This window comes from Geospiza fortis, unplaced genomic scaffold (genome assembly GCF_000277835.1).
Source record: "Geospiza fortis unplaced genomic scaffold, GeoFor_1.0 scaffold23, whole genome shotgun sequence".
In the NCBI taxonomy this organism is placed as follows: Eukaryota; Metazoa; Chordata; class Aves; order Passeriformes; family Thraupidae; genus Geospiza; species Geospiza fortis.
The window spans coordinates 9,840,481-9,861,613 of record NW_005054303.1 but is presented as its reverse complement, the minus strand read 5'-3'; the positions used below and the strand labels follow the sequence as shown (position 1 = coordinate 9,861,613).

At 42.9% G+C, this 21,133-nt stretch overlaps 1 protein-coding gene across 1 annotated transcript in view; it reads left to right on the top strand.

Annotated features, from left to right (window-relative positions):
- SYNE2 (spectrin repeat containing nuclear envelope protein 2) overlaps nucleotides 1-21,133 on the top strand; it is a 158,116-nt gene that overhangs the window by 79,590 nt on the left and 57,393 nt on the right. Inside the window, 21 exon segments of the mRNA XM_031066314.1 lie at nucleotides 1,559-1,753; nucleotides 2,281-2,344; nucleotides 3,307-3,437; nucleotides 4,214-4,321; nucleotides 5,905-6,117; nucleotides 7,828-7,995; nucleotides 8,956-9,075; nucleotides 10,002-10,114; nucleotides 10,740-10,881; nucleotides 11,774-11,905; nucleotides 12,437-12,589; nucleotides 12,842-13,051; nucleotides 14,253-14,354; nucleotides 15,398-15,517; nucleotides 15,676-15,876; nucleotides 16,235-16,408; nucleotides 16,990-17,121; nucleotides 18,430-18,626; nucleotides 18,845-18,977; nucleotides 19,616-19,798; nucleotides 20,234-20,380. Coding sequence (XP_030922174.1) covers nucleotides 1,559-1,753; nucleotides 2,281-2,344; nucleotides 3,307-3,437; nucleotides 4,214-4,321; nucleotides 5,905-6,117; nucleotides 7,828-7,995; nucleotides 8,956-9,075; nucleotides 10,002-10,114; nucleotides 10,740-10,881; nucleotides 11,774-11,905; nucleotides 12,437-12,589; nucleotides 12,842-13,051; nucleotides 14,253-14,354; nucleotides 15,398-15,517; nucleotides 15,676-15,876; nucleotides 16,235-16,408; nucleotides 16,990-17,121; nucleotides 18,430-18,626; nucleotides 18,845-18,977; nucleotides 19,616-19,798; nucleotides 20,234-20,380 — 3,138 coding nt within the window.

Genomic DNA, 21,133 nt, shown 5'->3' with positions numbered 1-21,133 from the left:
ATGTTGGAGGCTTGATGTAGTGCTCAGCATGACTCATTTCCTGATTCTTCCTTGTTTTTGTCTCTGAGTGTAGGATTTTGTTTAATAGTTCTTGTTTTAGCAGAAAACTTGGCAGATACAGCATTGCATGAATAGAAGTGGGCAGTGGAATTGCCCATCTTCCTGGAGGATTTCAGAAAAAGAAGTGATTTTAAGAAAGAGTTGGTTTCTGAGGAGGTTATGGCTAATTAAGTTTGCAAAAGAGTAGCTGGCAAATCTATGCTGGCAAGTCTCCTGCAGTGAAATAAATAGATATACTGTTCCTAGTGGACATTCATAAAATCATGCCAAATTGTCATGCATGTCTGTTACTTCATTCTTTCCTTTACCTTTGGATGATTTTATCTTGTGGTTTTGAGTGTACAAAAGGAAGAAAGCATTGTCAGAGCAGAGTTCCCATGTCCTTTGAAAATTTGCTGGCGTTCTTCCCTCCACCTTTCCTGTCATGCTGCCACCCCAGAGCTATTGACAGAAGCTGTAGTGGAGACAGGAGCAGCAGCCTCACTGCTTTCATCTGCCACAGATTATTACCTGCATCACATCACTAATGACAGAGCAGGAGCCAGGGCTGTTCTCACTTCAAGCCTGGCATCAAAGCTTGCTGTGATCAACTAAGCCCAGTGTGCAAAGGGATATTTAGCCAGGTTTCACTCTTCTGAGCAAGTAACAATGCTTTAAAGAGCTTTAGCACTTTCAGTAATGGAGGGAGTAGGGCAATTCATTCCATGTCCTGTCTTACTCTGTTATTTGCTGGGATTTCTTGGTTCACCTGGAGGCTGGGTGGTGAGGAAAGCCCTGGAGAAAACTCTAAGGGCAGAACACTGGCTGGAGCAGTAGTCATGGCCAGGAAGGAGACAAGAAAGATTTATTTCCCCCTCTGTTAATGCAGTTACTCGGGTTATTGTTGAGTCTTTGCAGAACATTAAATATTTTCCTTAAGCTTTGTTGGGGTGCATTTATTTCTCCCAGTATCACATTCAAAGATATGGGATAATTTTGGCCCTGGCCACATCCCCAACACCCACCAAATGGTTTGTTTCCTTTGGGCCATCTTCAGCAAAGACTGAGCCCTGAGCCACCCTCATTTGCTGGCTTTGCCCTCCTCAGGGCTTTCCCAAGTGTTCAGGCTGCCAGGGAAGGTGTTTGGAAGTAACATCACCTGCTGTGACACACAGAGCAATGTAACCCATCTGCATTCCCTTGGTCCTGGAGGAAGCTGCTGTTCTCATGGATATGCAGGACCTAGTTAGAATTTGTTCCAGCCTGCCACATTTCCTTCCACACTGCCAACTTCTGCTTCACAAGTGGCAAGGGCTGTCCTGAGCTGGATCTGTTGCTGCTGGTTTGCATGTACCTGGACATCTCCTGCAGTGACAATGGGGAACTGTCCCAAAGCCCAGAAAAAGGAAAAGGGGGAAATAGCCCCAGTACCAGTAAGATGCATCCCTGGTGTCATCTGTTACATTGCTGTTTGGTTAAATGAGAAAAATGGATGCTTACAGGTGTTGTTGCTCCTTAGGGAGAAATGGAAGCTGTAAAAGAAGAAATCATAAAGCTGTGCCAAAGAAAGGAAGATTTCCTTACCAGGATGAAGAATTCCATGTCTGAGCTTCACCAGTGCCTACAGCAAGAAGTGCCTGAAGCAGCAGATGAACCTCCAGCCTCTGTATTGGCCCAGAGTGACCTGATTGGGACTGAGGTTTCTCCTCAGCAGGTAAGTGATCACTCACCCGAGGGCCAAAGAGGGGAGGTAAATAATCCTTCCTGCTCCTGGAGGAGTGGCATGTGAGAGAGGAGCACCCCTGCCCCTGTGAATCAATATTGTCTCTCCTCCCCTTTGTGTTCAGGACTGAGGGTGAGGAGAAGGAGAGAGGTGAGCCTCTTAGCATTTTTCATTTTCAACATGAAGTTTGCATCAATCATCAGCAAAGTGCTCCATGTGTAGTTTTGTTGATAACCGGTTGTCCTGGGATTTTCAATAAATTATTTTCATGGGACAAAATGAAATTTGTCCCTATTGTAGCTGTGCTGTTGAAACCTAACAGCATCAAATCCCAATTTTCAGAGGTGCTTAGAACCTGCAGCTTTCAGTCACTTTAATGTAGGTTGCCAGATGTTCTGTGCTTCTCCAAAAGTGGATCTCAAGTGGTAAATTTGTTTTGGTTTACAGGCAGAAGTGAAGAGGCTTTTGCTGTTCTTGTCATGATTAATTGGGTTGTCTCTCTGTGTGTGTTTTTGTAGTTGAAAAAAAGAGGAGTGATATCTCTTCTGCCTTCCTTAGATGAAGAATCATATATATATATATATATAAATATACAGCTGTGTATGTAAGATAGAAGATTTTGGTAAAGCAGAAATTATGAAAAATGTGAAAATCTGAAATATTTCAGAACAACTTAAAATATCACTCCAGGATACAAAGGAATTGCGCTCAAGCCAGTGTACCAATATTCCAGTGCCAGTGTTACACAGCACCTTGTTCTGTGAGGTGTGATCCTGCTTTTGGTGGGATTGCCTATTTGCTAATTCCCCATTTGTGGAAGTGTTAAAGGCAAAATATGGCCTTAAATACCAGCGGAGTATAGATGTCAGAGGTGGATTTCAGAAAGAATTAGCCTCTGAAATGCCAAAACATGAACAACAGAATTTATTTGTATGTTTAAACATAAGGAAAAAGGGTGAGATTAGACTATTGGGAGAGAAGTTTGGATAGAAGAGACTTCTGGTGCATTGGGAGACACTGCCCTACTGGTTGCTCTGAATCTGAGGGGTCTAAATGCCCAGGTGAACTGCAGAGGGGCAAAGCTAATTGCTTTTGGGAAAAAAACCCATGGCAAGACAAAGCAAAGAAGTCCAAACAGCCTGGAGAGCTTGTGCCTCACTATTGATCCAAGCACTCCAGTTTCAGGGTTTCTCACTCTGCACCTTCACTGGTGCAATTTTCTTTACATGTAGGACTTCTTAATGGACAGAACAGGAGAAGGATAGATAGTGTCTTCTTGGTTTGGTGGTTGTTGGTTTGTTTGGGGTTTTTTTTTTTTAATATTGTAAAAAATGAGAATATTCTGCAGTCTCTAGAGAACATTATCTGTGTCATCCAGCTGCCATTCAGCTTGCAGCAGAAGAGAGGTGGGAATTGGGAAACACAAATATGGATAGATAAACAAGGCAGAAATAGAGCAAAGTGTTATTAGATGTTTGCAGTGCTTTACATTGCCTGGAGGAATATCTGAGCTTCCTGGTCAGAAGCTAAAGCTGAGCTATTACTGCTTTCAAAGGGAAGTACAGCCACAGAGAAAGATGCAAGATTTTGGCCTTCAGAAGGAGATGATGAAAGGCTTAAGGAAGACAGTGCAACCTCCTGGTCTTCTGGTACCTTGTCAGATGGCATTGTTCAGGTAATGCACTCGGGTTTCTCTCTGTGGAGGTGGGAACTCATCTTTGTGGAAAAGATCTGCACAAGTCCTAAGTATTGCTGAAGCCTGCACTGCAAGAGAAGTGTAGGAATGCAGGACAAGGTGGCCAAATTCATATCTTCCATCTCACACTAAATCTTGCCATTTCAAATCTCTTTTTCTGTTGTACATACTGGTTGGACTCAGTGACCTTAAGCATTTTTTCCAATCTAAATGATTTAGTGATTCTAATTCCTTTGAACTTCACAAAACCCCCAAGGGCAGAAATGCACATTTAGTACCAGCAACTTGTTCCACTGATTCCTGAAAAGGCTCTAAAAATGTGGGGGGTTATTTGTGGAAGAGGTTCTCTTTGTACATGAGAAAATCAGTGTCTGGAACAGCCAACCAGGTACAGTTTTGGTGCCATTCTGTTCTGCTCTTCATGGTGCCTCAGTAATGTTGTGACAGCTGCAGTTGTTTGTTTCTGTACATCAGTGCCTCAGGCATAACAAAACTGCTCTCTGTGAATATTTTTGGACCAGGACCATAGTTGGTTGAGTGGTTGCTGGTCTTTCAGCCTTCTCTAGCACAACAAGGCAGTGGAACATAGAATCAGAAAGCCATTTAGGTTGGAAAAGACCTTTAAGATCAAGTCCAACCATAAACCAAAAACTGCAGGTCCGCCACTAAACCGTGTCCCACAGTGCCACCTCTCCACTACTGCACATCTGTATGGAAGATAAGAAATATTTCCACTATTGCCTCTCTCTCTCCAGGATGAGGATGTTTTAACTGAATCACACAGCAAACATGGTGAAGAAACATCTCTGCAAACTTTGGAGGGCCCTGAAGGTCCTGCCACAGGCGATGGCAGTCTGGCTGTGGTGAGTTTGCAGGCCTGACCAAGGTGACCTCCTGAGTGAGTTGTGTGACCTCCCTAGTGGGCAGAGGCACTGGTCCATTGTGGTTTTGCTGCTGGAGTTTGCTGCAGTATGATGTGGTGGGATACCTGCAACCCTTTGTGGGCCTCTTCCTGTTGGCTCTGGGTGATAAACTTTCAATTGCTCCTTGAAAGTGCAATTTTCTAGTGAAAAAAGGGAGCATTTTCAGCAAGGAATCTGCTGTCATTCATATAGGCATGAATGGAGGAGTTTGAGTGATGTAAACATACATCAGCCATGGAATTTTTAAATGGCAGTTACAGGAGGAATTGAGGAGCTTGACATGTGTTGCTGCGTTGTGGAAGACATGCAAAGGCTCAGAGAAGAGTGTCTGCAGACATGAGTGCTCCAGGAAGGCCAGGAGCAGCAGTGTGGTGGCAGAGCAGCTTCAGCTTTTGGGATCACAGAGTCCTGGAGTTGTTAAAGTTGGAAGAGACCTCCAGGATCACAGAGTCCAGCCATTAACCCAGCACCACCATGCTCAGCACTAAACCATATCTCTAAGTCTCACATTTTTTGAACACTTCAGGGATGCTGGTTCCACCACTTCCCTGGGCAGCCTGTTCCAATGCCTGACAACCCTTTCAGTAAAGAGATTTTTTCCAGTACCCTGTGGCAGGATGATTGGAACTAGATGACCATTAAAGGCTCCTTCCTAGCCAAACTGTTCTGTCATTCTGTGATGACACTGATAGTTGGAACAATGCATTTTGGCTCTCTTTTTTTCCCTGCCAAATCTCATTTTAATATGAAGCTTGTGCACTAGCACTGGCCATCTCAGTTGCCTGAATGTGTGCTCTGGAGCCAGGAGAGCATTCTGTTCTTGTAGTGTTGCTTCATTTACTTCCTGAGTACCAATATTTGCATATGTGGAGGCATATACAGACCTGTGCAGCCTTCCAAGTCACTGCTCTTTTATCTCCAAGTACTTTGGACTTTTGTTATGGACATGTGCAATGTGATATTGCTTCTTCAAGGAGTGTGTTAAAGAAGAATTGCACAAGAAAATACACCTTAAAAATACACCATTTTTTAATTGTATGATCTAGAACCCAAGTAAAGCATATTTAATTGTTGGAACTGAACACACACAAGTAGCTTGTAAGTGTTGTCCAAGAGCTTGTTTTGCAGCTTCCAACTGCATTGCTTTTGTGTGTAACTCCCACAGAAAAACATCTCTCCTCAGGGGAGAACAGGTTAATGGTGACTCATCACTCCCTGTGTGCTCAGGTGTAGCTGCTGTGCTCAGGTAGATCCCTGCAGATGCAAATTGCTGCCTGGAAACCTGTTACACCAGATCTTGGATCACCTGCCTGCTGAGTTTCCCTTCTTTCCTTCTTGGTTTGTGGTTCCCCCCGCCCCACCAATCCCGCAAGGCTGGGAACGCAGCGACGGAGTTGTTTTGGGGTTTGTTGTTTCCACACTCTGTGAACGTGGAAGTTAATCATCTCTCAGTGCTAAGGGGAGGGGAGGGAGATTACAAAACCAGGTGGCTCACCAGGCTGCTTTGATGTGCTTTTCTCCAGAGCCAGCAGCCGCCTCCAGTGCCCCACGCCGCGCTGGGCTCGCAGACAGCGCTGGATGGAGGGAGGCCTGAGCCAGAATCCATCCTCCTGGTGTGCCAGGCCCAGGTGGCAGAGCTGGAACAATGGCTAGCCAAAACTAGAATGGCCCTGGGCTCAGCCCCTCAGACCCCCCAAAGGCAGCAGATGGTGGAGCCACAGCTTGCTGATTGCCAGGTAAGGAGGTGACACTGCTGCTGCCATCCCCCTCCCTGGGCTGTGTCTGCAGGACACTGTGCCTGCTCCTCTCTCCTCCTTCAGCAGCTCCCTCACCCTCTGCACAGAGCAGGTGACTGACTGCTTGGCTTCAGCTTTGCCAGGGTTTGGTTAAAATATCTGGTTTTAGCGTTGGGATCTCTATGCATCCAGGGGATTTAGGTAGAATTCTGGAGTATATGTAAACCTTCAGCTTGATTTGGATTATTTCCAAAACCATGGCTGAGTATAGTTTGAGTCCTCTATTAAAAGGCAATTTTTCGTTGGTCCTGATCATAGTAAATCATCTAGAAACAAAAGAGCCTTTTTTCTTTTGACATTTTCACTTTCTGCTTGTCAGAATGATTTAAAAGACTGGTCTGAGAAACCTTCCACACTGCTAAGTTTTTTTTTCAGTTTTTTCCATAAACTACCAGCACAGAAAAATAGTGGCTTTCCCCCTGCCCTCAGTGAGCAGTGGTGATATTTGTACCTACTGCTGTGCACCTAGGGCAGCCTCTTGCCCCCATGGCAGCAGAACAAAAGGAGTGGGTGGTACCTGTTGGTGAAAATGGGAGGAGGAAAACAGGACTGGCACGAGGGGCTGGGTGGGAGGGAGCCCTGGCATGCAGCATGTGCAGATTAAAACAGGGTTGAGGCTCCCTGTGGTGCCAGTCTGGTGTGTGCCAGTTGGCTTCAGGCACTGAGCCTACCTAGAGCAACAAATTTCACTCACAATACCAAAATGTTCCCATTTTAAATTACTGGGAGACATCACCAGCTGTTTTGTTGTTGTTTTGGGTGGTTGTTTTTAATTGGAGTGCCTTTGGGTTTAGGCTGTGATGCAGCCAAGTGCTCAGGTGCTGAACTCTGTGGGAATTAGGATCCTGAGTGCTTTTAAGCAGCTGGCTGTGTCTGGATCCCATTCAGGGTTCCTGTCAGTATAGGCTACACTGGGGCAGCTCCAGCTGGTGAAAACAATCAGGCTGAATTCCTGTCAGCTTCAAACAATCAGGCTCAATGTTAGTACGTGAGCTTGGGCAGGGGAAGAAGGTTCTCTAGTCAAGATCCACACAGAAAAATACACACAGAATGGAATAGAAACAGTCTCTAGATAAGGGTGTATGATGTAAAGCAATTAATTTATTGCAGTTGATTACTTTGCAGTTGAGTCATGCTACCTTTCTCCATGCTCACCTTAAGAATGTGAGTTTAAAGTATGCAGGGATGCACTTTGATTCACAGCAGCTTGGATCAAAAATCAGATCCCAACAGTTTACAATGGCCTGGCTGTCACATGGAAACATTCCTATGTGTTGTAGTTCAGCATCATTCCTCCCAAAGAGTAGTGTGAGCTGTGTGTGCATTGCCTCTTTCTCCCCTGCTGAGGTGTGTTGTCTTCTTGGTTGCATTCAAATGGAGTCTGTCATTTCTGCTCTCCTCTTTTATTACTTGATACCTGAGTTAACATAACCTCCTGCAGATGCTCTTGTTTGAAATAGTTTTGACTAACTCTGTGTAAAATTCATGTAATTGTCCAGGATAAAAAGACTACACTGCAGCTATTTCTCTTTTTCCCTGCATGTTTCTCTTCTCTTCAGACAGGGGAGGTGTGAGCATTGACTTCAGAATGTTGTCAGAAAAGGAGGGTTGCACTTCTGAGAATGAGTAATTATCTGCTGTCCCTTCTAGGTGAGGTTATCAGAGATTGAACAAAAGGTCCTTTCTCTACTGGAAGATTGTGGAGATAGTGCAGACTACCAACAAAAGACAGAGGCTCTTTCCTTGAAGCTGAAGGAGGTGAAGCGCAATTTGGAAAATGTCCAGATGATGCTTCAAGACAAGCACAGTGAAGAGCAGGTAAAGCATGTGAATGTTGTGCAGGGCAAGAGTTGAGAGTCCTGGTGCATTATTGGTCTGTGGTTGCAGAAGAACAGCTAGAACTCACTATGTGAAGCAAGGAAGGGAGAAATGTCAGAGTTGCCATTATTCTGCTTTACAGTGCTGTAGAATTACTTGTAGTTTACAACAAGTAGTGGATTTTTAATGAGTCTCTGAACAGCATCTTTTCTGCTTTAAGTGCTCAGTGACAGAGGTCAGCATTCTGCTAAGAGTACAGGAAAAGGACTTAGGGTTTGGTTTGGTTTTAAATGCCTCAAAAAGTCCATGATGTTTATCTGTATCAAAGCAGAGCGACCTTTTAGTCATTTTCTCTTTGAAGAATGTTTAAATGCAGTGATTCTTTCAGCTCTCCTGCACCACAGCTGCACAGTCTTTGCTGAGTTTCCCAGTGGATGAGATGGTAACTCCTGGCTTCAGAGCTTATTCCCTCTGTTGTGTGAGGGATCAGAGAAGCCCACCTGATGTGTTTGCTTAAGAGCAGCCACAGTCCCTTTGGTCTGAATTAGCACTGGTAAAGGCTTGTGTTGAAATACTCTGTGAACACAGACAGAATGAAAATCCAGGTGTGTGACCAAATTTATAAGCATAAATTGCACATGCCTATATTTTGGCCAAACAAAAAGAAGGGAGGGTTAGTATCACCTAATCTGCTAGCAGGAAAAGCAAAGAAAGGGAAGTAATTATTGGAGGAGACATGTGAGGACCTTGGCAGAAGGTTAGAATGGTTAGGATGCTAAAACTTTCAATAAATTCAGCTGGACAAAAATCTTTGCAAAAGCAGCAGTTGTGTTTCATGTGCTGCTGATTCTGTGTGTGGTAAGTCCAAGGCAACTTTTGCCCTTTCCCCAGGCTGCACCTGTGGGGTTCTGCTCTCTTGTCAAGTCCAGAAGCCTTCCCACAATGGGTGTCTCTTTACAGGTTCCTGGCAGGGAGAGGATGGACCCAGAGCCCCTGGAGATCCTGCACTCTGATGGTTTCAGCACATCCCAGCTGCCCCTTGCCCAGCAGCCTTGGCACAATGGGCTGCAGCAGCCACAGGTAATGAATTCTCCTCCCATCCAGGGGCTGGGCTGCTCCATGTCCCCTGTGGGATGGGGGAAGCTGCTCTTACACCTGCTGCAGTTTCCTCTGTGGGATCAACTCTGTCAAGGGTTGGTTTCAGCTGCCCATCTCCTCCAGGATTTGGGGAGTTTGTCAGGATGGAGAAAGGTCTCACCCCTAAAATCCCTTGTCCAAAAGTTTTAGTAATATAAAGCTAGGAGATTGGAGGGGTGGGTGATGCCATCTGAATCACTGTGAAACAAGGCAAGAGTCCTAGCTTTAAAACACTGATGTATCATGAAATCTGAATCTGTACACTGATATTGTTATTGAAGGCAAGTTTAAAACTAAAGTTTTGTGAACATACTCCCATGGGCTAACTCACTATGACTTTTAGGTGGTTGTTAACACAGTATAAAAATCTTGTAATGTTCTGTGCTCTGCAAATTACTTCTATTTTGCTAACTGTAAATTAACTTTTGCCTTTTTCATGCTATTGGAAAAGAGCTGGAGAAAATGGTCCAGCTTGAGGTGCTAGAATTGCTCACTTTTCACTCAACACTCTCCTTTTAACTAATGGAACTCAAACTCATATTTGAGCAAATCCCCATCCTCCCTTGCCTGTTTCTTTATGTAAGGATTGCAGTCAGTGGTGTTTAAGTTTCTGTATGTAATTTGTTTCTGGTTGGGTTTTGCTTTTAAAACTTTAGCTCAGGTAGAAATGTATTCCATAAAAATGCATGTTTGCAGAAAATGGTTTGTTCTGTAGATTCATGTTTATACATAAACTGCATTTTATTCTGACAGATGTAGTCTTTTTTTCTTTGCTAAATGATTTCACATAAAATGTGATTGAAAAAGCCCAATCATCACTTCAGATTATTACAGTTCACGTAACTGTTCATGCTATTCTCTGTGCACAGGACCTGAAGTTAAAAGCAGCTGAGCAGAAAAGCCTCATTGACTTTATTGAGTCATGTGTGGAAAAAATGCAGCCACAGCTTGAGGACAGCATGACTCCAAAATCAGAATCCAGGTACAGAATAACACAATCATTTACCAGATTCAGTGATGTAAAACTACCTAAACTTGCTGAAGTGGCACCTCTGATTCTGTTCTTTGGTTCTGTGTGCCTTTAAAAGAAAAATGGCAGAAGCTTGGGGCTTCAGTAGTCCAGAGAAATGGAGGCTTATTTATGTGACAGCTTCTGTGATACTGATCTGACTCCAGAGTTTAGGATCTTGCTAGCAGACATGACTGACACCTGCCATGAGCTAAATCAGGCCTATCTGTAGGCAGGTTGGGTCCCTCTGTTCACAGCCATGGCTGTACAAATGCACAGGCACACCCAGCCAGTGTAAAGGCAGCAGCTTTGAGAAAGGGGACATTGGGATCTGGCACCTTCCAGCATAGAACCAGCACTTCCTACAGGACTGTGCTCCCCAGGTTGTCATTTCAGAGGTGGAGGCTGCCAGCAGGCCCCTGGCATATTTAATGCAGAGGGGTAAGTCCAAGTTTATCAAAGCTTGGATTAATTATCATACATGCACTTGGCTTCACTTTGCTTTTGAGGCAGGAGCAAGAGAAACTAATCTTATACAAGAAACCTAGTTTTACTCTGCTTCAGTAATTGTCATTCTAACAATGTTTTCTCAATACAGCAATGGAGAATCTGACTCAAAGAGCAAGCAGGCTGATGCCACCTTAGCTCCAAAGGATCAAGTGGGTAATAAATGGCAATATTTACAACAGGAACTCTCATCAAAGATGAAATCTCCTCTCTGCCAACTTGTGGAACCTCAGGTTTGTTTAAGTTCCATAAAACACTCTGATAGTGTAGATAGCAATTAGTGTATCCTTCTGTCTCATAGTAGCATGGCTCTCCATCAGATAACTGAAATCTGTGCAAGGGTTCTCCAGATGAGATTGTTACTGCACAGTGTTTTCATAATTGTCTTTTAATTTTACTTTGAGGTAAATCATGTCTCTGAAGTAGTGACTGCTGAGCACAGTGTGGGAGCACTTAGGTGAATCCCTGTGGTTAATTTTCAGAGTAGATATTATCTGCTTACTTCTTCCAAGAGCACTGAGGTAGTGATCCAGCAAGCTCACAGCTGGTTCCTGTGGATGTGGGTGAAATCTCAGTTCCCACGAGTGAGAACATTTTGGTCAGAGCAAATCTCTGGCTTAAATTTTGTTCTGCCATTCACCGTTGTGTTCTCTCATTCTCACACATCAAAAAACAGAGTTTGAGCTGTGTGTTCTGAACAGACTGCTTGGATAAAACTATCATTCCTGTTATTAACAGTTTTGTTCTAAATACTAAATTAGAATTATTAGATTTTCTGTTCTCTGAAATTTCTGCAGTACGTGGAAGAATGTCAGACATGTAAAAGGATGAATGTCAGCTCTTCTTCAGGCAAGACTTACCCTGCAGTGGGCAGTAGGGTTGCCATAACCCAAACTTCAGCTGTAGCCCATAAAGCTGGGAATCAGAGGCTCATTTTTTAGTCAAGCTCCCATCAAGGCATAGCTTGCCCAACTTCTGCCAGTGAAAAGAGAACCCTGCTATCCAGGTGCTTTATAGCAGTGCCTCGAATCTTTTAATGCTTTTTGACAGCAGTGTTATTGTGTTGCCCATAGCCTCTCTTCATGTGAGCTCTTCTAATTGCAATGTTCTTTTTCCAAATGTTAGATCACAACGAAGATGAACGTGCTGCCTCGAGGCACATTCTCAGGGGCAGGAACCCCAACTGTGGAAGAGCTGAAAACTTACACTGTCCAGCTGGGAGACCTAAGCCAGGAAGCAAATGTGGTGCATGCACAGGTAAAAATGGCATGTCCTAAGCATTGCAAAACCCCCAGGGATTCTAGACCCAGGACACTGTTTGGATACTGGGAAACAGCCAGTAATCCTATTATTGCACATGGCATTCACTGTAGTGAGCTTTTGTGTTGGGTATGGACTGTAATGTAGAAATAGGTTGAGGATTTTGAAAGGAAACACTCCAAGTTCTCCACTATGACACTTCTACCTGAGTCCAGAAGTTTGCTAGTGTGGGTAAAAATCCTCAAACTCTATAAAGCAGGATGGGAGCTGACAAGACAAACTTCTTGTGCTCATGCCTGAGATTAGAGACTTGTAAGAGCACAGCCATTGGCCAGTACATAAAGGGTCATTGTCTCAGCTTTGCCCTTGACAGCTCTGAATGTTACATGCATGTATCCAAGTCTATCCCTCAGTATTTCATTAATTCCATTCTAGTGTTAGCTGAGCAGACCTCTAACCTTATTTACGTGAATGAATCTTAGCCATGCCTCAGGTGAAAGTACTGAAAACTGGCTTGCATTTACCCAGGATAATGTGGCAGAGGAAGTCTCTTCCAATTTGGACAGAAAGTTGTTTGAGCTGCTTCTGGCAATCAGCCGGTGTTTGAACAACATGGAGGAGATGCTGAACACCTCCGTGCTCTCCGCTGAAGAGGCAGCTGTGCAGCAGGCTCTCTATGAGGTAACTGCCCCAAATCCTTCAGGGAAGGAGAAACCCCAGTGGATTTCTGTTACAGCAGAGTATATGTGGCCTGGTATTTCCTCTCTATTCTTCTGGCTTTATTCAGGAATAACGCTGCCAAACAATTTTGTATAGCACGGATTTGGGCCTGTTGTTTTTAATAATTATCAACTCAAGTCCTGCTGTCTCTTATAGGCAATAGTCCTTGAACAGACCATTTTCACTCATTTTGTTTTTCTTTCAAACATTTAGACTCTGTCTGTGGAGCTGCAAAAACTTCATGCTGATCTGAGTGATAAAAAGGATGATCTTCTGAAGTCCATCAGCTGCGCTGGTGGGAGCACAGATGTGTTCTGCGAGTGCTTTAACAACCTGCAGGCACGGCTGGAACAAACTCAAGCTGCCACTGCTTCAAGGAGCAGCTCCATGAAAGCTGGGCTGGATCATAATAGCAATTACCTGGTACTCCACTGCCAAATGCACATCTTGTTTCACAGCATCTGTTAGGCTTGTCAGTGTTAATGCATTTGGGTTACAGATGAGCAACCTCTAATGGGCTTTCTTTTTTCTTTTTTTTTCTTTTTTTTTTCTTTTTTTCTTTTTTTCTTTTTCTTTTTTTTTTCTCTACTTAAAACACTTCTCTTTGCCTCTCAAGAAGCAGATTAATTTTGCTGGTTACAGTGCTGTTTGCAGTGCTGACTGCCACAGAGGCCTGGATCACAGCAGATAAAATTTGCATGCAGAAAGTGTGGAAGTAACCTGGGATCCCATGCAGGCTGAGCTGCAGGCTAAAGCAGTTTCTGTGTGTAGGGACTAGGCCAAGGGGGGTTTCATATATTCTTTCAGCTGCTGTGTCCTCAGGAGAGGCAGGCTTCCTCCCTTGTGGTGCCATGTCTGACACTGGGCTATTTTAGCAGTGTCTTGGAGGTTGATTTGATCCCACTGCACTTACTGTTCCTGTAGATTTTGTGCCACAGAAGCAGAAGCCATAGTTGCACAAATTTTTCTACTTTTGTTCTTTGTTGGAAAAGCAGATAGTGAGAAGCTTTTCTTTAGATTCTTGTGATGTGCTAAATCTAAAACTATTGCTGGAAAATATTCAGATCAGCTCTTTAGTCTGAGCTAAGGAAGGAAGAGTCTGGTCTTTGAAATACAATTTGCAGTGTCCAGCAAAACTCCAGTGTGCTCATCATCTGCAAGTCATCCTGGCCCTTTACTGCTGAATAATAAAGCAGCCCTTTTGAGGAACACTGGGATGTTGTCTCCAAACAGCCACAGAACTGGTCTTGCAATATTTATGTATGCAGAATCCTTAGAGCTCCATCAGTCCCCAGTAATGGGCTCATTTTCCCATTTTCAGAAGAGAATAATTTGATTCTCTTACCAGTTTCCCAGATTTTTACAGTCACAGAGGATCATTGTGACAGGGTAATCTGTTTCTTATATACTACACAGACTCAGAATTTCCCTTGTCCAATTACTGCTTTAAGCCCATAATGTATATGCTTTATTTTGGTGGAGTTTTTTTGCTTGTTTGTTTGTTTAAGAGAAAAAAAATGCCTTTGCCTAAAGAGGTAATAATTTTGTTTGATGTGTAATTTTGTCTGGTCATTACTATACTCCTGTTAATATGATATATTTCTGATGTTTGTTTCTTTTGCAGAATCAAACCAGGCTACTCTATGATCAGTTAACTGAGAAAAAAGCTGCTCTGCAACAATGCTTGAATGAACTACGTGGCCATAATGTTTCTGAACAGCTCCAGGTAATTTTATTTGAAGGAAATGAGAGGTTTTACAGCATTAGCTATTATTTCTAGCCTTCTGCAGTTTATGAAGTTTCATAATTTCTAAAGTTTGAGTCTAACTTAGGTTTTTAAAATGGGAAAAGGAGAGAATTCAGTATTTGCCATACTCACCACCACCCCTTTTCCTTTTTTTTTTTTTTTTTTTTTTTTTAGCCACACCTCAATCCATACTCAGACCTAATTCCAGATATTTTAGTGGTTGGAGTGGAGGAACCACTCTATCCTCAACCTCCCAGAGCAAATGCCCCCCTTGCTATGGCAGAGAAGGAAAAGGGCTACACATGTTATACCTTTCCTTATGCCTAACTACCTTTTCTTTGTGGGAATAGGACTCTGGTATTTCCATCTTCTCCTGCAGCATTTATGAGCACTTTATCGTATGGAATTTGACCAGTTAAGCTATTTTCTTTGATCTTTATTGGGATTAGCAGAAAATTAAAAATTAACAGACTGCCTGTCCTCCCCAGAATGGTCATTGGCCATTTACCTACTTCTTACCAAAGCAGGGAGGGTATTCTGAAGCTTTCTTTGTACAGGCTCATAATCTTGCTTAGAGGAATAATTTTCTGCCAGACTGAGAGCTGTGTTCCCTGCTGAATTCCCTAGCAAGGACTGGCTATATTCTGTTAGGTAACCACTCCTGGAAAAGGCATACCAGAAGTACATAGCTTTCCTTCCTTCAGAGGGATCCTGTCTCAATCCATGAGTGTTTCTGATTCATAAGAAAAACCTGCTTTCTGAGTCCATGATTCCTTTTAATGGCTGCTCTTGAATTAGTAAATGGAAAGGCATGTTGAATATTGTCCTGAGACACAAGACCTGAACTCCCTTCCTGGCTGTGCTGTGTGAACACTGTAAGTTATGCCATGTTTTGTCCATTTAGTTTATAAACTCATTGGATTTTCTGAAGTGCTAGCACAGGAGAGATCCAGCCACTGGATTCACTGCACCACCAGTGATAATGGAACTCTTCCTAATAGTTAATTTTGTCCTTCATCCAGAAAATTGGTGACTGTGCTGTGGAGCTGCAAAACTTTGAAAACCAAGTAGCAAAACTGAGAGGCCATGGGGAAAGATTGCAGTTACCTATCACCTTAGTCCAGGAAGCTTATAAATTAGAGGTAAGAGCACAGTAGAGTTTCCACTTACTCAGCACGGTTTGATTCTTCTAAGCAATGCATTTACAGCATCAAAAGGCTGATGGTTATTTTGTATTCTGTGGGTTTGTGGGATTTGTTTCTGTCCTTCATGGATCACTGCACAGTGTTTGCATTTTTAGGATGTTCTGGATGACATGTGGGGGATTCTGAAAGCAAAATATGTGGAGCTGAACTCCCCTGCCATCAGTGAAAGCCAGTATGAGGACTTGCTTCGTGGGTTTGCAGAGCTGGTAGCTATTGGAAGGGAGAAGATGGCACAAGATCCAAAGCAGCTAACAAAGAGCAGAGCAGCTCTGCAGTCTCACCTGAAAAATCACAAGGTATGAGGTGTTGTTCAGAGCACTGCTTGGGTCAGCATAGCAAGGAGCACTGTTTTCTGGGACTGGTATCTCTCCAGTGTAGTGGAGGAGAGTGACTGGCTCATAGCAGAGGGGAGGGACTGGTGTATGTGCAGAAAACAAAGACAAGTTTTTCAGTAGACCAGAACAGTAGCAGTTTTGGTGATAAATTGTTATTTCTGCTTACCTCAGAACACGTAGCTGTGTAAGGAAAACACATTTTTCTTATAGTTACCCAAAGGATTATTGTGTCCTGCCTACTACTTAAGCCTTAGAACTCCTGCTGTGGGAGTGTGATCTCTCTTAGAGAGCAAGCTGTAACTTGGGGTTTTTTTTCCAGGATTTTTTCCACAACCTCATGACACGTATGGCTTACATGGAAGCGTTTTCCAAGAGAGTGAGTCCTTCTGTCCTGCAAAAGAGAGAGGAATTCTGGAGAGAGCTGGTGAATGAAGTCAAATTGCTGGAGCAGAGGGCCTGCCAGTATGGTATACACTTAGAGAGCCTGCTAAAGGTAATAAATCAAAAGACACTCAAGAGTAAAACCTGGAGGGAAGGAGAAAAGTTGCATCTGGGGCAGCTCTTGTCCTACCAGTGATTCTTTGGCTAGTAGTTGTCCTTTCCTGATTCCACTGGACAGCAACAGTCTATTTATTACTTATTCTGTGTGTGCCAGTAAACCAACTTTCTTCTTGAAAATCTCTGGAAGTGGACATTTCAACACATCACACTTTATGACTTCTTGCTATAATTTCTGAGTGTCTGGACTGACAGAAGAGCCCTTTAAGGCAAAAAAAATACCAGCACCACTTTAAAATAAAACTTAAAAAATTTAACCAATAATCAGAACATCCCTAGAGAATAAAAAAATGCATACACCACTTAAAATTAGAATCCTTAAAGATTTTGGAGAATGCATGATTAATTCATCTGTGGTGAAATCATGTCTCACTTTGATATTTACATATTATTCACTTCTTTTTGTGTCATGTTTCATTAAAGCTGCTGATGTTTTAGAAGGCATTAAGGTCTGAGTCTGGTGTATTAAAATGCAAATGGATGTGTGCTGTGTTAACAATTCAATGTATTTTTTAGGATTGGGTGGTATTTGATGAGGAATGCCTGGTTTTCAATAAGGAGTTAGAAGCGCTTGCCTCTGTGTTGCCTTCTGTCAGTTTGGTTGAAGAAACTGAAGAAAGATTAATGGAAAGGATTGCACTTCTAGAGGTATTTATGTGTTTGTCGCTGCTTTTCTTTATGCATCAGTACAACTGGCAAAAAATATTAGTTAGTATATAAGGAGATGATTTGCAGGGCACTGCCTCATCTCCTCAGCTGTGTGTGGATGCAAGCTCAAAACTGACTTTTAAAAGTAGGAGAAGATTGGGCTGCTAATTTCAGCCAGGGGCTGAAGTCCATTTTAGTGGGAGTAATGACTGTAACTACTTCATAACTCAGTCTTCAAAGGAAGGTATTTGGGGTAAGATGGATGCTGTGCAGGCTCCATGGATCCCAAGGACAGCAAATGCCTCTTCTCTGTAATACAGAAATTGTTTTCATGTCACAGTGTAAAACCTGTAGGAAAGGACAATCAACCTAGTGCTTTCAAATATCTGAAAATACCAAATATTTGAACTCTTACTGTAACACTAGTTGCAGCTGCATCTCTGATGACAGAGCTACATCTTTATTTATAACCTCCGCTCCAGCTGGAAATATTTTATCCATGTTTTAAGCATATTTAAATATAAGGATATAAAAGCAGCATTTATGGTTGTTTTATAAAATTAAGAAGAAAGGTTTTAAGTAACCTCAGTGATGTATTTTCAGAGAGGGCTCTGCATTCCTCACGGGTGAGACCTTTCTCAGTCTGCAGAGGACATCCTCTGTTACAAATTTTTTAATTAATAAGTGTTTAATTAAAGCAAATTAATGAGTGTTCAATAAATGATTAATAAGTTTAATAAAGGAAAAAGTGCTATAATGATTTAATCTAGTTGACTGCAGGAAAGACATCACTGGACATTCCCAGGAAAATCTGAGCTATGGTAAAGCCTTTGTAATAAATCAACTGTAGATGTTTAGTCATAGTGTCCTTCTGGTGCTTTTGATTCCTGTAGCACTGAGACAAGAGAGATGCAAAATTTGCACAGCCATTGATGTGAAGTTGCCTGGTTTTCCTTGGCTTTTTGAGTTCTTCACTAGCTTTTCACTCTTAAGTCTTTATTTGTCTTTAAAGACTTCAGAAACAAAGCCATAAAGCTTTAGAAGATGTTTGGTGCAGGGTGAAACTGTGGAGCTTCATAGTTTCAAAAAGAAAGCAGAATAAAAGGAAACAAAGAGGAAACAAACAAAAAACCCACAAAAACCTGTGTCCCTTTTGCATGTAATGAATTTCAGACTCCTGTCATTTGGAAAATAAAATACATTACAGAGGAAATGATTAAGAAGTTAGAACAAGTGATGTGTGTTCTTCTAGTTGTGTTTTCTGTCTTTAAAATGTTACTGTTTTGCAAACTTCCCATATTCTGATAGAAAATCAAAAGCAGTGTTGATGAAAAGCATGCCAGGCTGTACCAGATGGTGAAGGAAGGGAAGAAATTGCTGACTGCTGTGAACTGTCCAGAAATAAGAAGCCAGATTGGGAAGCTGGAAGAGCAGTGGTTGTCTTTAACCAAAAAAGTTGGCCATGAGCTGCACCGACTTCAAACACTTCTGAAACTCCTGCTCAGGTGAGTCCAACACATAAAAACAGTTTGAAGTATCAGCTAGACATTCGTTTGTGATTTTTTTAATAGGTGACAGCTGAAGCTGTGCTTCTGCAGGGTTATGCAGCAGCAGAGGTCCCAGAATAGCACGTGTCTTCTCACAGAGGAGACAACTTGGAGGGTGAGAAATGTATCCCAGCCTCAGCTAGAAATGTGTTTCTGTGTTTTGTTTCCTCCTGTAGCTACAACAAAGACTCAGAGGAATTGATGAAATGGCTGGATTCTGCTCAGCAGAGAATGAATTTTTGGAAGGAGCAGTCTCTCAATGTTTCACAAGATCTTGCCACCATCAGGGACAACATCAGCAGTTTGTTTGTAAGTCATTTCTGCTGCCAGGTTTAGATAAGACATTGTGAATTCTGGTGGAAACTACCCTTTTGAGAGTTTGTTTTTGTTTGCCATGCCCTTGAGCCACCCACATAATACAGCACTGCAAGGCTGTGTGCCCCAAAGCCACTCAACAGCTGACCCTGGAGGGTGGGCTCAGGGTACAGGAGTGAAGGTGGTCAGCCAAAGTCAGGAAGGAGAAACATACTGAATTATATTTCATGTCTTTTCCTGCTCCCCTTGGATGGCTAGCCAGGAGGTTCAGCCCTAGTGTGAGGCCAGACAGAAGCAACAGTGCACAGGGGGAAGGCAAAGCATCAGGAAAGTTGACTGTAGATGTGAGCTGGCCAGAGGTCTGAGGACTGGAGTTGCTCCCTGGACCTCTGTGTGAAATGGGGATCAGGATATTCCCAGTCTCTGTGGGAGCAAGAGGTGGCATTCAGCACTGTATATCAGAGTGGGCAAAAAATTATTTATCTGCCAGAACATGTTTAGATTTTCTGAATTTTGCCATCGTGATAAAATCTGTTTGTTGAGGCATTTCATCTTGTGAAAATATGGCTTGTCTTCATTTCAATAGATATAGAAATATTTACTCCCTCTTAAATTTCTCCTGTGCACCTCAGACATTTTCTAAGGAAGTTGATGAAAAATCTTCCCTGAAGTCATCAGTGGTGAGCACTGCCAGCCAGCTCCTCCATGTGAAGCAAGCTGATACTGCAGCACTTAGGTCATCCTTGGCAAAATTTGAGCAAAAATGGGGAGAACTGATTACACAGCTCCCAGCCATCCAAGAAAAGCTTCACCAGGTGAGTGAGAAACTCTGCTGCCATCTCTCAGTTCATGCTAAATAATTATGTTAAAATGCTGCTGCTGGGATTCAGTTGACTTTTTCTGAATTAGCTGTGCCATGCTTTCAGAATAAGCCCAATATTGTACTGCAGTTTAAATATTACTGTGTTCTTCCTGGGCTGCTTTATATATATTCATTATCTTTGTGATTTTGCATGGAAGTCTGTTACTTAAAATTAGAAAGAATTACTCAAAATCAGGAAGAATTTATTTCAGACTCATGAATTCTAGAACTGAAGTCATTTGCCTCTCTGGAACACAGGGCTCACTTTCAAGTTCATGCCCCAATAATGCGATTATAGTGCCTGAGCCTTTCTAAAAATAGAAATGCCATTTTCCTTGGTATTTCTAACAAGTAGAGTGTAGAAGATTCATGATATGCTTTACCTCAGCTTCAGATGGAAAAGCTTTCATCACGGGAAGCTATTGCTGAACTAATGGCCTGGCTGGACCATGTGGAATGGCAGCAGGAACATGAGGAGCCAATAAATTCCCAAGGCAGTGCTGCCCAGGTCAAGACCCTCCTTCAGAAGTACAAGGTAAATGGGAAACTGTGAGTCCAGGCCTGCTGTGAAAAGGATGGAAGCAGCCTTCAGGCACTGTCATATCCTTCCCCTTGCTCTCAGGAGGGTTCCTCAGTCTGAAATGTGCTGTATCCTCCTTTATAAAACCTTATGCTTCCATGACACATAAACCACTGCCTGTTCTGCAATACAGCTACTGCCTGCTGGGCTGTAATCTCCTTTTCTCATGCTGTCCCATCTGTCTCATCTGTTCATTCTCTTGCATTTAGATGGTAAAATGTGACAAGCAGGAAAGCTTTCCTTCCTTAGGAGGACAGACTCTGTGTTTGTGCTGTGTTCTAGTTTGTCCTTTTAACAAGGAATACCCTAATGGAGCTCCATAACCTGAATCCATTTAACTAGAGAACAGGGGGTTTGAATATTATGGGTCATCAAAAGAAATAACCTGCTGGGAAAGAGGGACAAGATGAACATCCCTGCAGGGGGAGAGAGAGAGAGAGAGGCTGCAGCAGACTCTTGGCACTGTTCAGATGTCAGAGCACGAGTGGCAGAGGCTGATTGCTCCAGCCACAAGGAGGATTCATGCTATGTACTCCAGGGAGCCCAGCCTCAGGGCATGAATCCCCACAGAGCCCTGTTTTGCTCTGCTCCTTCTCAAGCCTCAGACAGGCTGACAGTTCTCAATCTGCAGCTGCAACCACTTTGGTGCTGCAGGTAAGGCAAGTGCCAATGCAAACATTTATTTCTGAGAGCCTTGGTATAGCACAT